This window comes from Diprion similis, chromosome 10 (genome assembly GCF_021155765.1).
Source record: "Diprion similis isolate iyDipSimi1 chromosome 10, iyDipSimi1.1, whole genome shotgun sequence".
Lineage (NCBI taxonomy): Eukaryota > Metazoa > Arthropoda > Insecta > Hymenoptera > Diprionidae > Diprion > Diprion similis.
This window is the reverse complement of record NC_060114.1, coordinates 2924642-2944731: the sequence shown is the minus strand read 5'-3', so window position 1 is coordinate 2944731 and position 20090 is coordinate 2924642. Positions and strand designations below refer to the sequence as shown.

Sequence of the window (20090 nt, the reverse complement as noted above, 5' to 3'; positions counted from 1 at the left end):
GCAATACCCTACTCTCGACACGGGGTTTTATGGGGATGTCGGACCTCCGTCAAATATGGCGAATCATATCTTTTACATTTGACTCTTTCTGAGTTATGAAATCTCTTCAAACTTTGGAAAACGATAGTGTTTGCACAATGCAAATTCATGTAGAAATACAAAATCCTGGCATGAAATTTCAGTAGCGTATCATAACCTTGAAGTAAGTGAGAGTCTGTTACAACTTTGTTCGATGTTTTTTTTAAATTTTTTTCAGCCAACCGAAGAAACATCCTCGTAAGGTCCATCATTTGATAAAGTTTGAGGAAACTGTATTACTCAGACAAAGTAAGATTTGTCAAATATAATTTGCCGTATTTCACGGAGGTTTAACATCCCCTTCAATAGAAAAATGTAATACCTACGTGAGTCAATGATTTGAAAGCATCAACTTATGGTTCTGGCGTTTTGGATAAACTATTCGTTATTGGAAACGATTTTGCACCTCTACAAGATTCGTGCGATCATGCTTCCCCAATTACAAATTATAGTTCTTCAAGTAACCGAACAACACGCTATATGTATAATGCTATCATCACAGTGCTAGTTGGGTAATCATTTATCTCAATGAAGTCTTACAAACACCTTAGACATTGGATAAACGGCAGGGTCATTTTAGTGTGCGTATAATTCAGATAGAGTAGCATGATGCGGGGACACGGTTTTTCTGCAGTAACGCAGCCTAGATTATGCGTATCTCGATTGTTTGTATGCCATAGTACGAGATAACTTTCATCGGAATCGGAAAACTGGATTAGCTATATGTAAGACTGGTGGGAATCGCACTTCCGTAACCTGATGAACAGTGCCGCATTGAAAGGAGTTCTGCAGCCCGGGTAGCTGTTCTGAGACTCTTAAAATAAATTTATAGACTTAATGCGAGCATATTTTACGCGTTTTTTCATGGGTATTTTCCGTACACAAAGTACCGGTTTCTATGACGGTCCAGTTAGTCTGCGAATGCGCATGCGCGGAGTGCTGAAATACTGAACTCCTAGGACTTAAAAGTGGTCATTTCTGTACAACTTTCATGCGCTGTCGCGACAAACACAGTGAACCGATCTGACATTTCGCGACCCTAACCTCAATTTCGTGCTTCGTGAATAAACGCGTAATATGCTCTTAATATATAAAGTATCGTGTGCAAAATGGAGGCAACGGTCTTTTTGCCTCGCGTATTTGCAATATTGGTCTACGGCTCGTATGCGTGCTCACCTGCGACTCATATTGCAAACTTATATACGCTCGGCCCGAAAAGACCGTGTTTGTCTCCTTGTTATACAATATACTATTTCACAACGAGCAAAAAATTATCCTATGTATTTAATTTTGTTTTTTAACGTAGTGATGAGTTTTCCAGTATGAGAAGGAACGTCACTTATGCCTAACCTCTCGAATTGCTATCGTGCTTCTGAGTGAACCAGTAAAACTGGCCCCTGATGTGGCCACCTTCGGATATTTATTTTAGCCCTTAAACACAAATTACAGGCGATGAAAAATATACGTATCGGTTGATCTTTGATGCGCTATAATATCTCGAAAATAGAAAAAAGTCGAAGAATGTCACCTAAGTGATGTTCCTTGTGAGCAAACATTTAAAGATCTGTATATTATATTGCTATAATGTCACAATTTTAACAAACCAAAGTTCATGATTTTACTGTGAAGAAATAAATAAACAATACGATACAACTGTTTGCGTTGTAAAACGATCTGGTGATAATCCGGATATGAAAGAATAGATTACATGTGAACGTCTTTTATTACTGACTACCTTACTTATTTCCGCAAACATTTAGACTACACCGAAAATATCGAAGCTCTGTATAAGAACTACACCCCCTAAGCCGGTTATTACTTTTTGTGGCTTTTTGCCATTAAATTAATTTATTTTTTTTCTACTTCAAACAAGTTCACCGAAATTTTTGCAAAATTCTTTAATAAATTATTTTTCTGGAACACGATGGCCCCCCTCTAAGAAATGGTGATGAAAAAAAAATTTCGGACAAATTTTTTAGGAGGGTTGTTGTGCCCCACCTCCCCCTATATACGAGTACAGCTCAATAAGTAGGTGAACTTCAGGACTTCGTAACTCGACATCTAATTATTTAATTACATCAGGGGTTGTTTCAATCAAAAGTATATATATCAAGATTCATTAACATATTGATTTTATTGAAGTCGATTAATAGAACAATAACGTCAATTACTTTGCCCAGCGACAAGTTTTGCAATGCCTATTTACGATATCTCAAAAAGGCTGAATCGATTCACTTCAAACTTTGAGGAAGTATTTTTGGACAGATTATCGATAGATTTTTCGAAAAAAATATAGAACTTTTTTGTTTATTGACACAAAAAATAAATGTGATGAGTGAAAAAAGTGGGGTCGTGGTAAAGAGGATAAGATTTATATATACATATGTATATACGTACAACTGAAATCAGGCACTGTTAATGCAACCAATATTAACCAGTATTATATGAATACTGCATCGATATTTGACAATGAGCTGGTGAGTACAGCACTTATATACAATAGTACAAGAACATTAAAATTGATACAAAATTATCGATTTTCGATTAAATTGATTATTTTTCCCCGATTAATCAGATATAATCGATTATTTTTCAAACTCTATTAATCGACAGACTCGATTATTCTTCAAACTCTATTAATCAACAGACTCGATTATTCTTCTACACAATCGATTTTTGTTTTGTACTCCCATGAACTATGCAATACAATTTCAATTTATGTGAATAAAGTGGGAATTATTATCGTTGCCTTAGTTACCAAGTGCCTATTTGATATAACAAGTGAAAAACAAGTGAATACTTTCACCTGAAATTGAAAAATATTTTGATCGATTACTTATAGCTTAGCGGCCATCGCTAGTACATACATGTATCGCGTTTGGTCATGAGCGGAAGTTAGATTAGCCTCTTCTTCAACTATCCATCATGCGTCATAATACATATATTATCGTATCATACAGTGTATATACGCATAATATGTGAGAAAGAGAAATTGCTATGCATTCCGCGCTGACGTCGTGTAAATATACACAAAGCGTCGATAATGCAGGCTTGCAGTGTAAACTTAACGCGATATGATATTCGAGGTACATCACGTGGGCAAAATCCGTGGTGAAGTCGCCGCGGCATGGCGCGTGCAAATTGCTTTTGTACACAGGAATCGAAAGTGTACTGCAGCGGTTGGAAAAGCAATTGGCCTTGTCTCCGATCGTCTCTGCGCTACGGCGGCGATCAGTTACGGGCTAAGCTTGACCTTCTTCGAACCGCTAATTACCATCCTGAACCTGCAGAACGATCGGCACAGTGCAGCTTGCAGTCTCCAGACTTCGGGTTGATTCAAGGTTGGGTATATATAGTGCTGCGAGCAGTGACGGTCCTCGTTGCTTTCCGAATCCACCCAATGAAGACCAAGAAGACCTGCTGCGTTCGGGGTTTTATACTTATGTCGAATCACTCGCGTGTAGGTACCTTAGGAAGATAAGAATTACAGGTGAAAAACAGTTTAAAGTATCTGTACATAACACGTATCTTGAAAAATACGTACACACACGTGCGCGAACATACGCACTGAAACGTCATATAAACGTACGCACACAGCGAACACAAGTGTGTGTGCATTATGTGGGTCTCGTCACGTTTACCGATGAAAAGACGAGAAAGTTTTTCTCTTGGAATTCCGTAGTAAGCAATGAAGATTTTTCGTCGCGTTACGTACAAATATTTAACTTCACTCATATATTCACTTATTCGCTAATTATTTATGTATAACACATTATTATTATTATCTTATATTTACCTTATATTAATTAGCAATCGAGGTGAATTTATCATTTCGTTCATGCATGTTTTACAACATTTGATTATACTCAGCCTATGTAAACGCGAGGGGATGAAATCACAGAGTGTAAACTGAAGTTGATAGAACAATAGTAAATAAAACTTACTTTTAATTACACACATCTTTTAACTTACAGTCCAGACTTACCGACACGCATCGGATATTACTCTAGGAAGAATCAGTCTTTACTCCTTATTGAACGTTTTTGTATTATAAGTTCCCTATACTCTCAAAACGATGTAATGTGACTTTAACAATAAATAAAGAGAGAGAAAAACGAGTGTCTTCGAATATTTGACAATACGAAATTGAAGAATATTAATCACGCGCAAAGTAATTCGAAATACCAAAGTCATTAAGAAAATTCCGGTAAGAATTTCCGAGACATGAATAAAATTCAATAATCATTTCAGAGGTTATATTTGAAGAATTTTCACGGATACTGGGGACACTGCGTGGTTCGATTCTTAGATGCGATAATATCATAGGTGTATACAATGTATTTAGGTATCAGGTAACTAATCAGCGCGCAAATGAAGTGAAAATTATTGAGCAGGTGTAACCTTTTCTACGAGGTATAGTACGGCATAAAGCTGTTGACAGTCCGAATATTTGCCCAACGAGAGGCAGTTATATATATGTACGTGGTACCTATAGCGGATGTCCCGAGGCTCGAAATATTCTCAGTCGAACGATGAAATCGTTTATTGGTAATGCGGTATCGGCAATAACATGCCGGTGGTAAAAGTACTGACCGAGGCGGTTGCTTCGGGGCCAGGATTGTGTATATATAGGGGTGCCGAAGAAAGCACTTCAGTCCACTGGTGACCGTTCTTAGGTGAGCATCTTCCGGCATCGGCATTTTACTTTTACGTGTACTTTACTAACATCTTAGTCCATTCCATCTTCGCCCTCTGGTTACCTGGGTTATCTATTTGTCTGACCCTTCGATCATTGGCTCGTAGTACAAAAGAGACTGAATATTTTTCTCAAATTTAATCAAACTTTTTCTGCTTTTAATGCAGAGTAAAAATCACGTGAAAAATTTCGTGAGAACTGTCGAGATGGAATTATTGTTTTTATATAGCTCAATACAGTCTTTGTACAACAAGGGTGAATGATGGTGAAAAATGGAGGAGAAGAGGAACGAGATGGGGACGAGAATTTCTCAAACCATTGACTTTTCTATTAAACTAATCAATGTTTTATTTAATCAATTTTTATAATCATAAAGTCATACACGCTTATCGTAACGAATACATATTTTTGAGCTGCAGTTAATTGAAATGTCTGTAACTGACTGTGTCAGTAGATAGGTATATCCATATTATAAATATGTCAGCGATGAAGTGGTACGTAAATCGCGCACTTAATACTAATTACATGAAGTCCATATGTCAGATGTACACATACGTAATACAGAGTCGTACACGACCAAGTTTTCATGTGAAACTGGAATTGAGTGGCTCATGAGGAATTCCCTCGGCCCTTACGGCAATCAGACGTGGTAAGACCGGTTTGAACAAAGTCGTCTGATGCAGTTCAACGCGTGAACGTCTGGATGACTTGTCAGGGTTTTAATTCTTGACAATATTCAAGAAATTAAATTGCTACTTCCGCTGTAAGGAACAAATAGTAAATACGTGTAACGCGTAAACCTGCGGAATGCATACCGTCAGCTTGTCACTAACTGTTTAATGCATAATGCGCGAATCACTTACCCGAGAACCCTAATACGAATCGTAAATGTATAATTTATTATTATTTCCAGAATAATCATGCTACGCATATTTGTTTTATGCGCATTGGCCGTTCTGGCAACGGCACAATTCCAGCCTCAGCCTACGGGAAGAATTCTCGAACCACCTGTACCCCGGCTTTGCGCGCAAAGTGAGTAAGACCTACAATTATATTACATCTTTTGCACTGATCAGCAATGGTTTAAAAGTTGTAAGAAAGAGTACATCCATGATATGCCACATAATTTACTTAAATTACAACCACGCTGGCTACTGAATTTTTTCTACTTCTCCGGTAAATCGTGAAAGACTAAATATATGTACAGGATTGAATCCTATTCCTACTACAATTCCTGTATATATATCGGTAAAATATTACCGTCCGCTATATTACCGTCGGTTCGAAAAAAAAAAAAATTCAACCCAGACTGTCAAGTTATTTAAATAAAGCTACTGACACATTTCCGCGTACAAATATTATACCGAATAACGGTGAGCGGTTTAAGTACCGCTTGTTATTCGTGTTGTTATTATATCTGTGTATAGGTATGCAAATGAATGAGCACAAGCCCCGGTCTGGTTTTGTTTCAATACGAAGAAATTTGTTGCTTTGTACACCTAGGAATACTTTATAGGGTTTAAGTAGTCAAAATGCAAAGGTGAATCCGATCAAAGTGTCGATACCGAGACATGTTTCTAGTATTGGTTACTACATATTGTACAGTCCTTAACTATGTTCATTTTTTGACGTGACCGAAAAATGTACTTTTGATAATCCCTCTAAAATATTGCCTCATTCTTTGTGACCATTCTGTAATTATTAGCCCCTGTAGAACTGTACAGTGTAAATGTTGAGTGACAAAGGTATAGGTATAGAGTCGATCCTTATTTCTTCTCAGCCGCCTCATTTCATTGAACTCGAAAATGAGCTTTGTAATTACAACAAGAAAATCTTATATGTGGTATTATTTCTTTTTCATTGTGATCTCTCATACGGTATTTTTTTGTAGGTATTGCGATAATTGGAAGTTGGCGTTATTTGATCGAAAATATTTAGTTAACCAAGTAAATAGATAAGAGGCGGCTCGATTCTACAGAAATCGGTTCTACAGGGTAAATTTCTGAAGAATAATTATCCTGTAGAAAAAATCATGGAGGATTATCTCTGATGCGAATTTCGAATTTCATTCTGTAGATAAAATATCTGGTAAAAAAATATTCTGTGAAAGAATATTGTATAGAAAAATATTTCTGTAGAAACATTTGCTCAGTAGAACTATAAAGTCGAAGCGCACTCAAAATAGACTTAATGTTGCACTAGACATGAAATTTAGCGTTGACAACTCAATAGATCTCATTATATCTCATATTTCTAATTTCAATAGTATTTAAACCGTTACTCTAACGATACCCATTATGTTCAAATTTCCTAGAAACTATAAGAAATGAAGTTTTACTCAGTCAACACTCAACGATTAATTTCAAGCCAAATTCCGAATGTCAAGTACCTATTTGAAAATACATGTTCCGTTCATATATTTGAACTAGTGCTATTGAACAACGGCTGTGCGCATATCCGACTCGTGTTTACGGAGTTAGAAAGTTTGATAGTGACATAAATGTGTCGCCATGTAATGAAATATTCCTGATAGAGAAAAGAATTGATAAGTATTTCAAGCACGTGCTGAATCGTACGGATCCAGCGAGACTCAAATTTTTCGCCTATATTTGACTCCGCCTTCGATCTGTAGAAGCTAATACATAGATAATGTGGCACGTGCGGATTTGTAAATGGCATAAGTTTCTTTGAAAAATCAACAATGACTTTTTTCTCTGACCCAGACCTCAGTACGAGGTCGAGAGCATGAGGCTGTTTACCTTGTAACGACGCAACGTGCAGGATAATATACTTTGCCGTGTGTGCCTATATGCTAATTCGTAGTTTCACTCAGTACCGGAGCTCGAGAAGCAAAATTTGTTGAGTTGTGAATTGCCAGCCGTACGTCCGATTGCAAACTGTATGACAATGATACCGGATGAAGCCTGTCCAAATAGACATTTTTCAAATTCTTGTGACAAACTGTACATTATTTTTGAGAATATCCATTTTTTGGGTGAATTCTTCCCCAAAGCTTTCCCGAATATAACCTACAAATATATTCGAGAACGTGAAATAATTATTGCTGTACTTTTAAGCGGTTATGAGGTATTGGCAGATCCATTGCACGTGCATGCAATGATAAAGGGTGGGACCCAAAATGGATGATAGACTTTCTTTAAGCTGACGAAAATATGTGACGTTCTTAATTACAATAATAATTTCATGGGCTTGTTTGTATTAGGTTTCCAAAATTATGTTCAGTATAATGAGAGAATGTACGTACTCAATAGCTGGTAAAACGTATTTTATATTTCTGAGCAATTTTTCGTAACCAATAAAGCTCAGATTTTCTGACGCATGCAATTCTTGTGACGTTCGCTGAGCTTAGAAATTCTATGGCTGCGCATAGGAATAATACAAATATTCACAAGTAAATAATTCATCACTTCGAATGAATTTTTTTCTCAGTATTCAACAGCCAAAGTTAACCTACATTTCGAGGAACGGAGCTTCATGACTAATACATTTGTAGGTGTGTAGAAATAACTCAAGACCATAATTGGATTTCTGACCCTGATTTCACTTTTGAGAGTAGAATTTTACTGTTCTATGATGAATCATTATACAGTTGTTCCAACAATTTGTGGTGAAGAGTAAATGATATATTTATTCACTTGAAGTTTCTTGATGTTCATTGCATTGGAGTAAATTATTTGATATAATGAATTATGCCTACAAGAAATAATCTTACTGAAACCGCGATTATATGGACGCGTCAGTGAAATTACAGCTTTTTCGATTGACACGGAATTTCAACCATCAACAAAGTTTTATGGAACGAGTATTTTTCTGTCAGTCTAAATTGCTTGAATCCATAATGTCACTGGATCATGTTTGTTTGAACTTGAGACTTGAGTCGCATGAAAAATTTGTGTACTTCAAAAAGCTCTTTTCGAGATAATTTTTCTCAGAAAATATTAAAACGATTCCATAGGTTTCCTGGTAGTGTAGAGAAGTAAAAAGCTAGTATCCAATTTTATATCTAATGAATAACCACCTAATTATTCCACTCAATCGTTGAAACAAGTGGAAATAAAAAAAATTAATACGTAATGAATGTGTTAAAATCCATAATACGAAAAACGGTTCCAAAATAACATTTTTCTAGGTTATCAAACTTTTTTTAGCTGCAAAGCAAAGGTAATCACATTATACGTTATGTACCAATTTTCGTTTTTTATGCTATCAGAAAGGTCAAGGATTTTATTCAATATCTTGTAGAAAAAATGTTACGTAAGGAGCTTTTTGAATAATACAAATTTGAGACATTGTTCTGCACTACATCAATATATGTATGCAGGAGAGCGATGAACACGATGGCCCACCTAAGCCGGTTATTACTTTTGGCTTTTACCATCAAATTAATTGATTTTTGTTCTACTTTGAACAAATTCACCAAACATTTACCACAATTCTGAAAAAAAAAATTTCCGGGGCACGACGGCCCTCTTCTAAAAGATGGTAAAAAATATTTTTCATAGCAATTTTTTTTTAAAGGTCCATTCTCCCCAGGATATGGTAAATTGGCCTGAAATAGCCTAAGTAGATGAATACTCTAAATTTACACAAATGAGAAAAAAAAACCTTCTACCTAATTTTTTTGGGTGGTCCATTATAACCCAGATATCTCACATTGGCCTAGAAATAAGTAAATATATCAAGTTTACGATAATTTATCAGAAAACAAAAATAAAAATCTGTGGCCAAATGTTTGAGGGGGCCATTCTGCCCCACCCTTCCCTAATCTTTATTCTTTCACTTCTTAGACGTATTACAATTGGAGTTACGGTTCTCTTTGGGGTTTGGATTTTCTAACAGCGCGAAGAGGTCTAGGCGTTCTTTGTGATTTGATAATTCTAGTTCTCGCCTTTTCTGAGCGTATTTTTTACATTCAATGAGCGAGTGGGATCTTGTTTAACATGTATCTAATGTCTGCCAGAACCATTCTACGGCTGTTGGAATTTAATAGTCTGATTTCTGATATAATTTGGAATTTGTTAACGGGCAAATTAAGTCTAAGATAATTTTGGGTTGCAGGGGTTAGTTTAATTTCTGGTCAACATTGTACAAATATTTTTCGTATTTTTTACATGCTTCCTGTTTAAGGGACCGTAATGTCACCGCATAGGGCTTGACCCACACTGATGCTTCATTTATCGGCTCTAAAAATAATTTTTTGATCGAGATCGTGAAAAAAGCGGCCCAGTACTCGTTACGCGAGTTGATTCATTTTTTGCCATCACGTTGCCAGACTTTACTCGGAACCTCTCAGCCGATAACTGAGTGGGCAGCGATTTTTTCTTGTCATCGTAGGGGGATCAGCCGTGAATGTAAAACCGAGTTTTCATTGTCATTCTGCCGAGTTTTCACTGTCATTCGGCCGCCATCTTGAAATTAGAGGTGTAATTCGTTTTTGAGATTCATTTCCGTAACCGTGAGGCTGACAGAAATTGAACAGAAAGTATTTTTGTAACGTAAACAATTATTAATTAGTATAAGTGACGAGCAGAAAAAAACGGCAAATAAAGAGATATTTATATAATTTATTCATAACTTTTTTATCGTCCACATCGTGGGTGATATTTTTTGGTTTTTATTTTATCATAAAGTATTCAATATTGTCGACGACTCACTTTTGATTTAGAATATATAGCCAGTACATTGTTATTATTATTTTGTCTAACACAGAAAATAATAGTTTAAAACATAGTAATATCATAATCAAATGAAGTACTACTCGAACTAAAATTAGCAATTTTTTAATACCTACAAATCAACTTTCCTTCTACTTACCTCCTTCCGAGACGCTGATAAATAAATACAAACAAACCGAATGAAAAAACTAAATAAACGAAATTGTTGGTTAGGAAATGTTCTATAAAAATATAATAGGCTTTGAAATTTCAGAGATACCTCACCTTAAAGTATCTCATCTCCTTATTCATCGTCTTTTTCTGATCATAACTTTGTTATTATTGATCTTAGGCGAAAAAGTTGTATATAAAAGTTATAGATGATTGTATAAGCTACAAAAATTCTCTCCACAGAGTATTTGTCAGCCTCACAGTTACACAGGTGAACTATTAACCCAATTACACCCTTAATTTCAAGATGGCAGCCGAATAACAACATCCCCCGTCCCGAAAATTCGATTTTACACTCACGACTGATCCCCCTACGATAGAAAAAACAAAATTGCCGCCTACCTAAAATGTACGATTACCCCCATTTTCAGCTCGGATTGACTGGACTAGTTAGAGATAATTATATTCGATATATTTATTTTCAAAAGAAACAATCAAGCTACTTGATAGAAATATTTCATCACTGTAATGGTGTGGCAACGTCGCATTTCATTTAATGTGGGTAGCATGGAGACTAGAGTAAAGAAGTCCAATCTCTGTACATTCGATCATTTATCAAAAATCCGTACAATAATGCTTGCGTTGGCTGACGCCGAACAACGCTGATATCGCAAAGATCCAACAAGCAATTTTACTTTGGTCACGATCGATGTTTTTACATATATATATATACTTAATTCTTACCAATTTCGCTTCCGAACTTTACGATAATGGCACTGCTTTTGATGAAATTTCAAACTGCTGAACGTGAAATTTTCGGAGATGCATTTTTCGTATGCTCTCCATTAGAGATGGGTCTCCTTTACTCTAGTCTCCATGATGAGCAGCACAGTGCTCGCCGCGTGATGAAATTCGTTGGGCAAGTAAGTGCCTGTAATGGAAGATTAATAAAAATCGGTTGAAGTTTCACTGACGTGCGCCGTAACTTTTCGTGTGAGTCATGAATGGCTGGAAGTTCTCCTATGAACGATACTGCGGTTCAGAAATGGCATGAATTTCAAGCAAGTGTGTCATGATAATAGAAAACATCGGCATTCTTTCAGGCGGTCCAATAAAGGAAGTGCGGTAAAATTATTCGCATCATTCGTAACGGGACGTTTACGTTCGTTTCATTTCTCACGTTGCAATGCCCTGGTAGATGCGCACGTTTCTGAATCCAGGATAGGATGATGTTTCCTAATTTCCATATTTTCCATAATTTCCATTCCGTTTTCCGTTGTGCGGTTAACACTGCGTAATACACACTTTCTTACTTTTAAACAGATTTATGTAACGCGCCCATATAGTTTTTAAGATCCCCAGTCGATATATTCGAGATAGGATACGCTGTATTAAATTTACAAAGAAGAATTATGGTTTAATTTTGATTTAACATCACTGTACACAGAATGTGTTTGGATATTATTAACTAGTTGGTGAATGAGGCATGAATTATTTAGTTTCCATACGCAACATTAGTTTAAAAATGGAATACCTCAGTGTGATACTATGTACTATGAATATTCAAATTGTAAGAAAGTCATATGTCACGATGTTATAGTTATGATAATTTTGACACTTTGTAATAACCATCGACATACGTATAGTACAGACTCTGATCAAATTCTTTGAAGAATGTCACCGGCGAATAGAAAGAGATAGGTGTTTGGAAAAAGTATTCAAATGATTTCATACGAAATAAAATTACGTTTTAGGGACGATTCACGAACGCTTCAATGGAAAGGGATACTATTTCTCCTGGGCAGATCCACGAACGGCTGGTCAAGAAGTCGATTGGTTGGCTGGCAGGAACTTCTGTAGACAACGGTGTATGGACCTAGTTTCTCTGGAAACATCTGCTGAAAACGAGTTCGTCAAGAGTCGCATTGTGCAGAGTGCGTTTTAATTTTACATAGTTATATTGTGAAATGAAATCGAGTTTACATGAAATAAATGAAAATCGCTGATTAAAATGAGATAGAATAGAAAAAGAGTAAAAGAATTTACCGAATGTCATAGAAAATGGATTTTTAACAACTGACAAATATTTTTTCTAGTAATACTACATTTCCTCCAATTTTATTTTAGACAACATTAAGTACATATGGACTTCTGGACGCCTTTGCGACTTCAAAGGATGCGACAGGCCTGATCTGCAGCCGCCAAATATTAACGGATGGTTCTGGACTGCGGAACTTCAAAAGCTGGCACCAACAACTGACCGCAATCAAAATGACTGGTCTCCAAGTGGCGGGTAAGTCTTGGAAAATGTTATTGGGATGAAAACCCATCAACAGTATCAAATATTAGATAATGGATTACAGATATAAAATCAACATGTTATTTTTTTCCCGTTTCATACTAACTGTAGATATCAAAAGTAATCCTGCGGGTCGAAAACAAAATGTTATAAAAAATTGATTGTGAAAATAATTACAGTATACTATTCATTCACTTATTCATTCTTTTTTCTTCGAAAATAACAATTAATTACACGCATAGGTAGACATGGAAATGTTTGATTATACGATGAGTCAAATGTTCTTGTATAATTTTTACAAAAGCACGTGTTGTTTATGCCTGCGGAGAGCAGGTGTAGGTACAGTTGGGGTACGTACTGATAATAGCTTTCAGTGGTGCCAACAGCCTTTTTATCTCTTTTGCCGAGTTCATAAGTAGCTCTGCCTCTATCGTAGAGAGTTTTTAGCACTGCTAACTAATTTCGGAACGCACTAATTAATTAGTGACACGATGCCATAAAATTATTGTTGTTGGATATTTATTGTACAAGTTGTTTCTCAACAGAATTGGCAAACCTCAACCAGACAACCGTGAGGCGATTCAAGGGGGAGCACCTGAAAACTGCTTGGCAATATTAAATCAATTCTACAACGATGGAGTGAACTGGCACGATGTAGCATGTCATCATAAGAAGTCTTGGGTTTGCGAAGAAAATGATTCACTGTTGAAATATGTCCGCTTCATTAATCCCAATCTTCGTGTTTAACTATATACGCATTGTTTATTACCAAACGAGAATTTAGTTTTACAATCTCAATATCACCTTCATAAGCGAAGTGACTGAATAGTATGTATGTTGGCTGTATATTTATTGCGTAAAGTAACCCCGGCGACTCTCGGAACATTTCACTTTTTTCAGTAATGCAAAAATGACGGTCATTTTCGCAAATCACATGAGAGTTGGCGTTATTATAGATTAACGTATCAAAGCTTGCAATCAGAGACAATATTTATGTTGCACGAGTACATTTCCATTACCTCTGTTGTATACTTACTAACATGAACGAATGTAATTATTTCAAATATATTTTCCGTACGTGACTCTTAAGATAGAGTTTTACTCCAATTACCATTCCTCAGCAATATATCCCAAGATCCTCAACAGCTTTCGGAGAGTTCAGGGCCAAATGATGACGCAGAACGACTGATCATCTCAAGGTTTGAGCGAATTTGCACTGAGATGATGATTTCAGTTACAGACTACCGATTCGGTTTAGGGTGCTGTCCGAATTCGTTCCGCGGGGAAATCTAGTCACTTTTCAGCACCAATCAGAGGCTTTCCGTATTGTTGGCGGAAGAGTGTATCCGTGAGATGCATCTTTGTGTGCGTAACAAGACAGACTTATACTGCACCGAGCTGAAGCCCTAATTAAAAAGAGAAAGCTACAGCGGGAGTCGACCTCTCTGATGCACAGTCGAAAGATTGGGGAGCAGCCGCTAGGCGGGAAAAACAATAAGGCAAGCGGGGAGGTATACTTGTATAAGCTGGGTATTTCCCTTGCTAAGTCATCGATTAGAGTGAGAGGTCGGCTCCCACTCTTGCGTTCTCTTTTTAAGTGGGGCTTCAGCTCAGTGCACGGACCGCGCAATCTTCTCTATAAGTCTATGGTAAGAAGGGCATAATCAAATCGAAGTAAGAAAAAATGAAACTGTGATTAGTTCTTGTCAGTATCTAATTATTCAGAAAACTCAGTGGAAACACTCGAATTCGTAAACTTTTCGTCATGTCTGACGGAAGAAGTGCGTCTCAAATCGAGATTACAACATATGAATCCATCATTTAAGATTTTATCAGTATATAATTATTCTGTAAAGTAAATGAAAATGATTAAATTCGTGAACTTTCTGTCGTGCTTGACGTAATATGATTATTTATTTATACTGTAACGTGTTTGACCGTCCAGCTGACGGATCGAGCAATCAACATAACAGCTGATCAAACAGCGCACTCGGCGCAACGCATCAGACGCATACAGCAGACAGGTCACACTGACGTACGAACCAAACACCGTGACTAATCTTTTCGTCGTTCAAACGTCGATCCTGCCGCTGGACATCAATATAAATACGAGTGCCTTAGACACGCTGATCATCAGACCCATGGAATAGTGCCCAACTGACTTATGTCAATTTTGGAGCAGAGCATGGCATAGCGCTCCTCTCACTCAATTTACCTTAATTTATTATTCATTTGATTGATGAAAGATTAAAGGCAAAACGCCTTCTGAATAGACGATATAGATCAAATTATACGCAAGTAAAGCATAGCGGCTTACTTGCCTAGAAATAGAAATAGATATTTGCAGAGAATTGTAATGATTGAATAATAGAATCGAAAACTTAACTTATACAAAATTTAGAAGCGTAATTAAATTAATATTTAATTTGCCTTATCATTAGTTTATTAGTTTACACGACTTATGTTCTTGCATGTGCATGGGTACCCTTGTTGCCGAAGTTTTTGTAAAATATCTGAGTAAATTTGGTTTGATTAAACCTTGTTGAAAACACATTTGCTTCTTTACTAGCTAAGAAGGTGTATGATTTGCAGTAGAATCAAACAATAGCTAGGGATCAGCAACGAACTAATGTCCTGCGTCTGTTAAGCAGCTACGAAATCATTTCTTGCGTCTGCAAAACTTGGCGTATTCAGGGACAGTGGTGGAGTGACGGAGTGCATCTCGCGTCTGCAAGGCAAGAGATATAATCAAAACTATGCACGCTACGGTTTAAAAAACCAATATTACATGATGGCACAATTTTTTGCTTACAACCTTTCTCTGCTTTGGCTGTGTAACTGCCTTCCGATTGACCCATACATCTTCAATCACTGAAGTATAATAGCTACAATAACAAAAAAACGGTTTTTGCATCCGTTTATTCTGACACAGTGTGTCACGATCAGTTAGGGTATGCTTGTGTTGGTGATCAATATTCTGGATCTCTAATTTACCCGTATTCTATAGAGTTCATTACATATCCTCAGTCAACGGTTCATGGACCCGGAACTAGTGACACCCAAAATTAGCTGCGCATTTCAAACGTAGCGCCAAAAGCAACGGTTGCGATTTGCCAGCGTTTGTTCCGTCGGTACAAATTCCGAATCATGAAACAACCGGAGAAAAGTAACCCGGAACCAGTGAAGCCGGAACACCACTGATTAATGCTTTTAGAAATGACTAGATTTTCGTACAGAACGAATTCCATATGGGACAGCGCCCTCAATACTGTTAGGAATCTTTTATCTCTTTCATACTGCTCAATTTACGACTAGCCCTGCTTATGTCAGGGATTTTTGAGTGCTAAATGGCGTGATGTGAGTATACTCAGGTATTTCAATCATTTACAGGTTGCGCAGATTCCTCTACTACAATTATACATTCCTCTTTCACTCACCCCACACCTGTGAAAACATTGCTATGTTGATGTATAAATTCCTCTTTAGGCAAGCACTGGTTAACGTGAAACACACGTTTCACCAAATTTAAATTCAGACACGCCTTGAGACAAAGTATGGGGTTTTTGTCATCTTGAATTATGACAAAATCTTCATTTGATTCTCTACTTCCATACTTGCAATGTAGGTTAACTTGGCCAACGATTGATAATAAAGAACCTTTATATAACACGGGCATGATTAGGGCAGTTCTTCGTGCCTGTGGAGAGGGGGAGAAGTACCACTTTTCGACCCGGGTTACGTGAGCGGGAGTAGAAGTTAGGTGACGTCACACTTGTTACTCCCTAGGGAGTAGAAGCTCACTTCTACGCTCGTGAGCGCGAACTCCCCTACAACTCCTACTGAAAATATCAGCACTCGGTCTAAAAAGTCCCGGTTCTCCCACTTGGCGCACAATATACTGAAGCATGGTTGTAATCTGAATTGAGTTGGCTTTAACTCGCCTTGAAATTATAGCATTTTGAATAAATTGTGGGATAGTATCTTTATTTTTTATGCACTATCAAGCTACATTTTCACAGGTTTCTGATCAAGAAAACTAGATCAATTCCCACCATTTGTGATCCTTATAAGAATTTACAGATTTACAGTCTTATAGCTACTTATTTTAGGTTTGATTAGAGTAATTTCTTTCACCATCAGTGAGTCACATTCATGATCAGATTCAAATTCTAACTTATTTACTTTTCGTTGAAAATTAGATCCGCACATTTTTGCAAAGTGGTTGGATTTTTTAGATTTATTGCAAATTTTTTGAAATACTGGACACTCTCGTACACCATGAAGAGTTCCGCAATTTTTGCATTGGAACTTTGCACTATCACTTGCACTTTGGAGAGTGGCAGACTAATTCCGCACGAGACCCGGGGTGGCAAATCTAAACGAAGCCTCCGATCTGCTCAGAAATTGACTTATTTTTAGTGTACATTTGGTGAAAAATGAATAATACCCATGTAATGGTTGATAAAAAAATTAAATAATCAAAAACAACAATCATTTTTTTTAATCATCCTAGTGTTTACTCTGTAACGGATAACTCTCCTTACTGATTTAAATATTAATAAGAATAAAAAAAAAAAACAACATAAAAATGAATAAATAAATACTGATGGCTAAAATCTCTATTTATGACGTGTTTATAAAAATGTGTAAACGGTGTAAAGTTACAACAAAAATGTAAAATAAAATAAATAGAGATGTATAAATTAAAACAGAAAAACAAAAAGGTATATAATAAAATAAATGTAGATGTAAAAATAAAAACAAATAAATAAATAAATAGTAAATAAATATAGACGTATAAAATAAAAACTTATCCTAGAAATGGCCAATAATTCTGTCTCGTCATTTTCCTCTGATAACAATTTGCTCTCCGTTTTTTGTGCCTCACTCCTCTTTTATTTAAAAACAGATGACCTGTGCGGTTTCGTAGTTTTTTATTTATATAGATACGTCGTGACGAAAGGGTCTGCTGATTCCGAACGCTTTTCGAATTATAACTAAAATACGTATCTTTCACACCCTTTTCGAAATAATGCGTGTTCGTACTTATCTAGTCAACGGAGGAGTGTCAGGTTTGGTCACGGCGGAACTTATCGACGTACAGATCTGAGGTCGAATTTGTTTGGTCAATAACCTGGTCGAATAAGTTCTGGGGCGGGCTTATTTGAATGGTACAACTCTAAGCTTTAGTAATTGTAATATACATACATATAAATATGGATGAGAGAGTTAGAATGCAAATCAGCATTCAACACAACAACCAGCAGGTAGAGTGCAAAGAAATAAATATGGATGACTTTACTCTAGTTACATTTGATTATTTATCAAATAAAATATATAATGTATAACCCTTTGAAAAAGTAATTTCAAGAATGGAATATTCCAGTCAACAAATCGTTACCGTTACTAAGATCTGAGGTGTTCGTCTTACCACGAATTTTATAGGTAGGATGTCAGGGATCAAAATAACTCACTTGATGAAATATGTATAATTTTGATAGTAAGAACTAATCACAGAATTACACACAGGGACTCGCTGCAGCCCACCCAACTTCTCGCACGCACACACACACACACCATCTGCGTACACATTTCTATCCCTTTAGTCTACCACTATTTTTGGGATCTTTTCTGTTTTTCACTCGAATTATTCACAGGCTTCTTTCTTGAATAATTCTTGTTCTGGTCTTGAAAATTAATCTTGAGCGAGTTGAGGACAGTTGAGGACAGTTTCACTTGTTGCACTGCCCAGCTCCTCGAACCGTAGAGTCTTGGCATGCTGTTTTGTCGCCTCCTAAGAGCTGTACAACACGGCTGCTTTGTCGAGATCAAGCGTGTCGGTCTCCAACAGCTTTTCCCAAAGTCTGGCATCATGGATCTCGTAGACTACTGTGTGTCGTAGAATCGATTTTTCTTGTCCTTCGTACTCGCAATTCTTGACGGCTTTCTTGAGTGACGTGAGAAAATGATCAAATGTTTCTCCATTCTGCTTTGTTTTGCTGAATTTTTACCTTTCATTAATTTTCTTTTTCTTTGGTTTTTATCAATCCTCAATGCTTTAAGTATTATAGCATACTTGACTTTGTCCTCTTCGGGTATTGTGAATATGTTGCGAGCCTCTGCACCCTTCTCACCGACAAGGTTCAAGAGGAGAATGATTTTGATTTTGTTAGCTTTGACGTCCTTCTCGGAAGCAATTAAATAGATTTCAAATTGTTTGAAAATAATCGCTATATTCGTGTCCAACAAACGATTGCACATCGATGGAACCTCCGAACGATTAAAAAATATGAGAAATTGTAAACAGTCTGGCTAACTTCATGCAAAATTCAATTTTGGATTGCTGAAATGTTTTCTTTTCCGGCATTTTTTGTCAAGCCACGATCCAGCAGACGTTCCAATTGCTATATGTGTATTCAACAAACGATTGCGCATCGATTGGACCCCCCCAACGATTCAAAAATATTGGAAATTAAAAATCGTCCGGCTAACTTTATGCCCAATCTTGTTTTGGATTTACTTAAACAACTACAATCCAATAAACTACTTGACCTAACCAACAATCGCCGACAAACGACCAACGTTGCATGAAGTGATTTTTTTAAGAATCGGAATTTTCCGGCTAACTTCAAGGAGATGGATGAAACGGCTCTCTGGTTGCTAGTTGTACGGCGTTGTCACGTATACAATTTAGGTCGCCTTATTGGAAATGTTATAGAGTTTTATAAAGAGTTGTGCTTTAAACATTGCTATATTTCGTCTCCAGAATTAGTGTGGATGCTTTTGGTTTGAAGGATTTAATGATTTAATAATAATCTATTTGTTAGTACTTTTCTAGATTGCCATTCGGTTGCTTCGCCAGTATTATCCTGTAAGTTAGTTTACGTTCGGTGGTTTTGTTATGGTGCTCCTGGTATACTCTCCTGTGACGTTCTGTAGGGTTCTACAATAGAGGTCTATGTTGCCTCCTAAGGTTTTACAGTGCGGCGTTTTGGAAAGGATTCTATCATTCATGCTGGATAATTTGTATTCACGTTACGGGGGTTCCGCAGTCTCGGGCCTTTATAGTTTATTGCAGCAATGTTATTGACTTCATATTATATTAATTATACGTCTTTTGCATTACAGTCTTATCTATCTCCCCAGCTACAGGGTGTGGCGTAGATTGCCT

General features: G+C 36.7%; 1 protein-coding gene and 1 long non-coding RNA gene across 2 annotated transcripts; one reads left to right on the top strand and one right to left on the bottom strand.

Moving 5' to 3' along the window:
- Positions 1–1265: 1265 nt before the first annotated feature.
- LOC124411088 lies at positions 1266–18137 on the bottom strand. The gene is made up of 3 exons (XR_006929640.1): positions 18124–18137; positions 14227–14236; positions 1266–1327 (listed from the first exon to the last, which is right to left on the bottom strand). It is a non-coding gene; the product is annotated as an uncharacterized LOC124411088 (long non-coding RNA).
- On the top strand, positions 5658–14004 carry LOC124411086. Its single transcript, XM_046889967.1, has 4 exons — positions 5658–5806; positions 12375–12554; positions 12748–12913; positions 13465–14004. The coding sequence occupies exons 1-4, from the start codon at positions 5695–5697 to the stop codon at positions 13664–13666; spliced, it is 660 nt and encodes a 219-aa protein (XP_046745923.1). The 5' UTR covers positions 5658–5694; the 3' UTR covers positions 13667–14004.
- Positions 18138–20090: the final 1953 nt, after the last annotated feature.

What these genes read in the sequence shown, in the direction of transcription:
- LOC124411086 (XM_046889967.1), top strand. Translation starts at nt 5,695, where the DNA reads ATGCTACGCATATTTGTTTTATGCGCATTGGCCGTTCTGGCAACGGCA. An exon ending in ACCCCGGCTTTGCGCGCAAA is followed by an intron (nt 5,807 to 12,374) that starts GTGAGTAAGACC and finishes ATTACGTTTTAG; the next exon opens with GGACGATTCACGAACGCTTC. An exon ending in GACTGGTCTCCAAGTGGCGG is followed by an intron (nt 12,914 to 13,464) that starts GTAAGTCTTGGA and finishes GTTTCTCAACAG; the next exon opens with AATTGGCAAACCTCAACCAG.